Source organism: Dicentrarchus labrax, unplaced genomic scaffold (assembly GCF_905237075.1).
Source record: "Dicentrarchus labrax unplaced genomic scaffold, dlabrax2021, whole genome shotgun sequence".
Taxonomy (NCBI): domain Eukaryota; kingdom Metazoa; phylum Chordata; class Actinopteri; family Moronidae; genus Dicentrarchus; species Dicentrarchus labrax.
In genome coordinates this window covers 18,193,399-18,200,689 of record NW_026136719.1, presented here as the reverse complement: position 1 = coordinate 18,200,689, position 7,291 = coordinate 18,193,399, and the positions used below count along the sequence as shown (strand labels likewise).

The following is a 7,291-nucleotide window of genomic DNA, read 5'->3' as shown; positions in this document are numbered from 1 at the left end:
TGTAAATATGCAACAGCTCAGTATTAGAGTATATTTTGAGGAACTGTCTTCTGTGTGGGGTGCAGATAGGGTATTTCCAACATCTCCAAAGAGAGAGAGAGGGTGAGGGTACACAGAAAGAAGATAACTGCAAAAAGGCCAAATGTTTTACAGTGTCTTGTGTGATCTGACTTGGTACACAGGACTAAATGTCTAATACAAGCACTGAAGAAGAGAAAGCTGTAACATAATAAATCAAAGGAAAAATATATTTTTGAGATTTTGTTCCAGCTGTACAGCTGCAACCAAAAGTTAAACTGACTTTGAACTCTGAGAAGGGATATAAAGGACACAGCTGTTACCTCTTGGTTGAAGTTGGGTCATTGTTCGTGGAGTTGAGTGAAAAATGGCTTGGCACAGTGGTTGGGAAACATCCGGACAGGAAATGCAGCTATGGAAAATGTGAGACTGGGAAGCCTGTTTAGGCTGACTGCACTGATTAAAGAGAAGAAAATATCTTATATAAAGAACTGCCTGTCACTCTTTGAAATGTACGCTTAGCGCTGATGACTACAATTGACCTGCAGAGGGCAGCAAATCACCTTCTCTGGCTGTGACAGGACGAAGCGGTGCGTTACACTGGCCTGTGCGGCGGGGGGCGCTAGAGCTGCACCTCACATGGTTGATTTCCGCCGTAGAAGAAGAAGCAGAGCCCCCCACTTTGAAATGTTGTTGTCTCATGTTGAAGAAGTGAACTGCCGCCTTCAGAAACCTCTCTCTTTAACTATAAAAGAGCCAGTTAACAGGGGGCGTTTTGAGCTGGCTAACATGTGATTAGAGTTCGTACGTTGTTGTTGTTGTTGTCGTTATTGTTGTTAAACTGAGACGTAAGCTCCTGCTGTTTGTGAATGGCTGTAGCTAGCGCTTACTAGCACTAACTAACTAACTCACAGTGATGTCCTCGTCGTGGACAGAGCGCCAGGGACAGGTGGGAGACCTCAGACACCAGAGAAAAGAAGACCTCCAAGAACTGCTCCTGCGACAGGAGAAGATACTCTCTAACCAGTAAGTTGACACTATCAGAGTTTGTTCCTCTGTGGTAAACAAACTGGGAACCTTTCTAGCCACCTGCCTCCTGTCAAAGTAGCTCTGATGTAGTTTGATGATGTGATGGCAGTATGACAGAAGACACATGTTTGCTTCAGCTCAGATATGTACTATTTGATATATTTCCCCCTACAATGAACACATTATATTTGTGTTTAATAAAAAAAATTAAAACAGCGATGTGAGGCTACTGTTTCTGAGAGAAAATAGTGCAAAGCTGTAACTTTAAACTAGGGATGCACCATGTGGTAAAAAATCATATTCCGATTATTTTGGCAGATTTGGACATTGTAATATGATTAGAGATTAGTGGGAATGATCCTTTTTGCCCCACAGTTTTTATTTTCACTGAAAAAACTCTTTAAATCATAATGATATGATGGGGTCTGAACCAAACAAACCCTATATCTGGAGAACAAGTTTTGTAGTCCAGGGTATCACTGTAGCACTACATTATAGTGGTGTTTTTTTTTCTCTCCACATATTTTGTCTTTAATATTACAGAACAGAGAAAATAGTGCAAAGCTTTGCTGTGTTTATGATACAGAGCCTCCAGTACAGTGCTGCAGAATTATTACAACATAGCTAGACTTAAATGCACACACTGTAGATTTAAATATACACGTTAGATTATCTGAGCCAGTTTTAAATGAAACTATTATGTCAAGTAATATTTGCAATTGTAATACATTTTTACAATGGAAAAAACAGACTGCGGTCAAAATAGTTCTACACAACTATTATGGTTTTACAGTAGTATTAGATCAGATAGTAATAGAATATATTGTACAACTTAATTATACAACTATTTGAATGTCGGATGCGATATATGAAATTATTTAAGATAAAATACAGATGGGTGAAAAAGAAAAAAGCTGATTAAATAAATGGATAACATAACAAAGGCAGAATCTTTTTATAGGGGCTCAGTGAATGGTTTCATGAATATTAAAATGATGTGAGACAAATTATATTTTAACTCAAATGAACACCTACAGGAGAGTGGGAGCGTCTCTATTACCATAATCCACAATACCACCAAGACATTTAATGTTGGTTTATTTGTTTAATGTCTCCATTCTGTATCTTGAATGCTTGTTTTAAATATAACATGAAATGATGGGGTTGTATTGTTTGCAGGAGGTTAGTACAGACTCTTCCTGACAAAGGGAAGAAGATCAAAGAATTTGCAGAGAAAGTGCGCCTTGCCATTGAACACCACGATGAAGAGGAGAGGAGACAGAGCTCGGTCTTTGCTGCCAGGAAAGAGTTTCAGTCCAAGTACCAGCAGGCTTTCACTACCCATCAACGTGCTATCCCCAACATACCAGCAGCCTCCCACCGAAACAGGCAACGTGAGGCTGCTGCAGGTGATGCGATGCAGGAGACCTCACCTGCCTCATCTGATGTGCAGGAAAACAACTCTTTGGATGAGCCACAGGACCAGTTTTTGTCCAGAGCAGCTGCTGGTGAAACCATGGAGACGACTGCTGCTGGGTCCTCTCTGAACTCTGATGAGACAAAAGAGGGAGACCTTGTGGAGGCCTTGGAAAGGGTCAGACTGTCTGAAACTAGTACTGGTTTCAGTAGCGAGTCCAAAGACCCATTAAACAGCACAGCAAGAGACAATTACTTTCTCAGACAGCAGATACCAAAAAAGCCTCACTATGTAACTGTCCTGGAAAGAACAGAGAATACTTCAACTCCCAGGAAGCAAAAATTCAAACCAAATCAGTGAGTGATGATTATTTTAGTAAACCATTAAAACTATATATTATGTTGCTGTCTTTCATAGTTCTTATTAGTTATTTAATTCTAAACGTCTCAATTGTGTTTCCAGGCTGCCCCACAGAAGTGACATCTCTCCCTCAGGATCCTCATCACCAAGTCAGTCCTCTGAAGGCTCATCACCGCTCTCTGCACAGGCCAAGAAGGAGCGGGACAGAAAACACCTGGATGACATCACTGCTGCAAGACAGCCTCCTCTCCATTACAGTCCAGCCCAGCTTCTGTCTCTGGATGAGTCGGCTGTCCTCCTGAAGGAACAAGTCAAGAAGCAACTCGTAAGTGCAGTCATCTAGTACCCATTTGTCCTATATTTACACTGTATACATTAAACTGTGGGCAGACGGACGGAGTAAAAAGAAGTCTTTGAATACACAAATATGACTCCTCACCATGCTGGGTGGTAACATGTTGACATAACAGTATTTGAATACGGGCTGTATTGGTGCAGGTGTGTGCTGTTAAGACATTAAAATTATGATCCAGAATATGTAGTTTGATAATAGATACATTATTTCGAAAGCTTATTGGACAGCAAAACACTGCACAATGTTTATATTATGAGAAAGGATGTGACTACGTTGTTGCTCACAGGGGTGTTATCAGCACAATTTTGTAAATGTAAAATGTAGTGTTCACATTACAAATTACTAATAAATGTGCTCTTGCATGTATTAGATTGGCCACCAAAGTGACAGATGGACTTGCATTGTGGTGCAACAAAAGTTGAGCGGCTAGAAACTATTTTGCTGGACGACCCTGCATTTTTTTTTTTTTCTGGAGCCCTGTATGTCGGCAGCTCTGGACTGGCCCCATTAGATGAATGAAAGGGCTGCGTACAAACAAAGAGTTTATACAGTGGTGACTTGTGACATTTTCTCATCTGATCAAATGTGGAATTAAAACAATTAATGTGAAGTCCACATCAGATCCCTTCACCAGCTCTAGAGGGCAGCGTTCAGGCAGTGTAGGCATCGTGTATCACTTCACATCTAGAGTAATGACTTCAGAGCCAAACGTCAAACAGTGTGCTGTTGTCAACTTAAGGAGGCCTGTTAAGCTTATTATCAGTCCTACTTTTGTTGAGGGTTTAACAGCTACGGCTGTGCTGCTTTATGATAATGTGCTGGTTTTCTGTTCACGAGCCTATTCATGTCAACTTTTTCTCTTTCTGTGTTGTGTTTAATTTCAGGAGTTGCAGGCCAAGCTGGCAGCCCAGAAACTGTCTGAGGGACTGAAGATCTCTATGGGGAGCTACACTCCTGATGGTGGCCCCATGGCTGCCTACAGAGAGGTTCATGATGAAGGAGCCCAGCTCTCCTCAGAGGAAGACTGATCCTGGAAGGCCAGAGCTGGGGAAACCAGTGTGACCTTGGCCCTGAGGGAAACAGGCTTTGGACCTTGCAATCAGGACCCATCAAACAGGATTTTCCCTCCAAGGACAAGGATTCTTAAGAGAGGAAAAGGGTCTTTGCACGGTGTGAAGGCAGTGTTGGTATCCCAGACTCAGCTCAGGAAATTGAATGGCAGGTTGAGAAACTAGCTTACTTAGTTCTCATTCAGTCTGTATTGGCCTCAGTTGTTTCAGTGTCCTGCAGGAATAATAATACTTGCTGTTGAATAGGAGTTTTTATATTCTAAATTTTAAGCAAATGTTTCTTGTCAGTATACTGAAACTGATGATGTCATGGCTTTTTGAGCCTGAGGGTGTTGTATGATGATTTTTTTATTTTAGTGTGTTAAAAATGATATGCACTTAAACCTCAACAGCAGGTGTAGCAGACTGTTTTGGCACAATGGTAACTGTTCACAGTTTTGTCCAGAAAATAAACATGAGCTTGCAGATGTGTCAGATTTAATTATTACAAAATGTGTAACAGAATTTAATAAAAACATCTGATTTCCCAAATATTTGTGTTTGTTTCAAGGTGACAATCCAAATCCTTTTTTTTTCTTCTTTATTACCGATAATGCGAAGTACCTCCATCAGCTTTTTTCAGTATGGATGAAAATTGATCTATTGAAAGTATAATTTCTCTTCACTAATATGAAACTGCTCACTCATGTGAGCATCAGGAAAGTTATTGTTTTTAACTTATTTGACAATCCAGTTTCTTCAGCAAAGCAAGCCTCAGGTCTGTCAGCAGTTACCAGTGTGCTGGTGTTTCTAGTGGTCTGTGGACATGTATTATTAAGAAAAGCAGGAGAGGCGAGTAGGAGGCCTGAACTGAACTCTTAGTCTGTCCACAAGTATGAATTATACAGTATGGAATATATTGTATGTATAAAAATCGCTCTTAAAATCTCTGAACTGCACATCATTTATTTATTTTTATTTAAGTCTTTATACCAGTGCTTTTCAAACAGGGACCTGGGGACTGACAAGGGTCCTTTAGTGGGTTGTAGGGGGTCCCCAGTAAAATAATATATATAGTAATATATTTAATATAGGTAGAATACTTTAGATCTTATCATAATTTTTGGAAGCAACAGGGAAGAAATAAGGTTAGTCGTTATGATTGATTACAGTAGTATAGTTTTATAGTGAGAATTATTTTCAAACCTAAAAATAATTGAATAAAAATACAATAATATATATTATATAATATAAGAGGAGATAACAACAAACTCCTGGGGGCCCTTGAAATTAAGAAGTTTGGAACCCCTCCTTTATATTTTAAATTATACATTAGTTGTGATGCTGAGAAGAGAAACTGTAATAATGTGGTTATTATAGTTTTGTACTGTGTCATATTTAATGGGCTTAGCAAACCTCTTAAATGTAACAATTTATGTTAATAGTTTTATCATAGAGTTAGATTAGCCTTTTAATGCACCACAAAATTGTGCTTTAAGTCCAGCACTGGGGTTAGTTACTGTTTGCCCTATGTGGATTATTTAAGTTTCACTATTTTCTGACTTTCAGATGGATGCAACTAATTTCACTGTTAGGCTTCCAGCTTATTTTGCTATTTTTGTGGGAGATAAATCTGCAAGGTGATACCAATTTCAATTTGTAGTGAAGCTGTGGTCAGCTGCAGGCACTGATTTTCTAAAATCCTGTGAGATGTTATCAGGCAGGGATCTGTGACACACTTGATAAGATTAATGCAGGGTTAGTGAAATATTGAAGCTTGATGGCTGAGACATCTGGACTGCATTTGGAACGTGTTGTTGCTGGGAATGGCAGGCGATGATGGGACGGCAGCAGGCTAATGCAACATGGCAAATACCATTTCTCAACTTTGCTAATATGTGGTAGATAAGAAGTGCCAGGTACATTCAGCATATTTCCAAACTGCCTTTCCCATCATCTCTCTTCCAACTCTCGCAATAGAACTGCAGGCCATCCTAATTTAAACAGCCTGATTCAAGGATTTTAATGAGGAAGAAAGAAGGCACTGAGGCACGTTTTAGGGGAAATGAGGGTGGGTTCATATAGGTCAGAGTCTGGTGGTAGATGCTCCCTGATAACCTTTGGTAATTTTTGCTGAGGCATTGGTGGGGGATGAAAAAATAAAAAATAAAATCCATCTGATTGCAGTGTATTTAGACACTATCTGATGGGCTCCAGAGTGGCCCTGTGGTGACGTCTAATAACAAATACATGAGCACGCTCCGCAGAGGATCCTCATTGTGCTGGGATTAATTACAGCCTACCTTGCTTACATAAATTCAGAGACTGTTACCAATTATGGGGCACATTTTTGACGTAGCTTTTCTCTGTGGTATCTGGCATCAAACCTAACTCTGAACGTATGTTGATGCTGTTAAGGTGGAACCAAGCACACACTCTATATAGTCAAAGCTTTTTTACGTTGTCCATTGATGATGAGGTTGTTTATACTTCAACTTGAATCCCAGACCCCTTGTCTCAGATTAATAAGCTCCTCATGAAGTAGTCTGCAAGTGATTTGCTCCAACTCTGAGTCCGAAATCACACGTCTCACGGGAGTAGAAATAATTTGCTGTTTGGGAGGGGAAACTGGAATGTGAATTCAAAACTACCTCTTCAAAGACCAGTCAGCTCAGCCTTAAATTAGATATACAGTATGATGTATAGACTGGCGTTAAACACGAGTTAGGCCCTCAGCAGAATGATTGGATTATATCTGCCAGGTTACAAAGTCTGAGGTCATTCTTTTTCCATTCTCTGATGTTTTTTTGTCATATTTTGAAGAGATGAAATAATGCAGCACACAGCAGCTTTCTGCAGATAAGGTTACAGCCTATCTCCTCATCCCAATTAGAACCAGCTCTCCCTCCTCTTACTGCACTAGAACCAGCGGTGGAACGTCAGAGCCTTCACTTAAGTAAAAGTGCCAATACAACAATGTAAAAATACTGTTAAATCATTAAAAATCAAACACTTCAAAGTAAATGTTATCGGCTATAAATATCAAAAGTAGTCCCCATGTGA

General features: G+C 39.8%; 1 protein-coding gene across 1 annotated transcript; it reads left to right on the top strand.

Moving 5' to 3' along the window:
* Positions 1-698: 698 nt before the first annotated feature.
* polr2m (RNA polymerase II subunit M) lies at positions 699-5,182 on the top strand. The gene is made up of 4 exons (XM_051378479.1): positions 699-1,044; positions 2,227-2,820; positions 2,927-3,149; positions 4,064-5,182. The coding sequence occupies exons 1-4, from the start codon at positions 935-937 to the stop codon at positions 4,205-4,207; spliced, it is 1,071 nt and encodes a 356-aa protein (XP_051234439.1). The 5' UTR covers positions 699-934; the 3' UTR covers positions 4,208-5,182.
* The last annotated feature ends 2,109 nt before the right edge of the window (positions 5,183-7,291 follow it).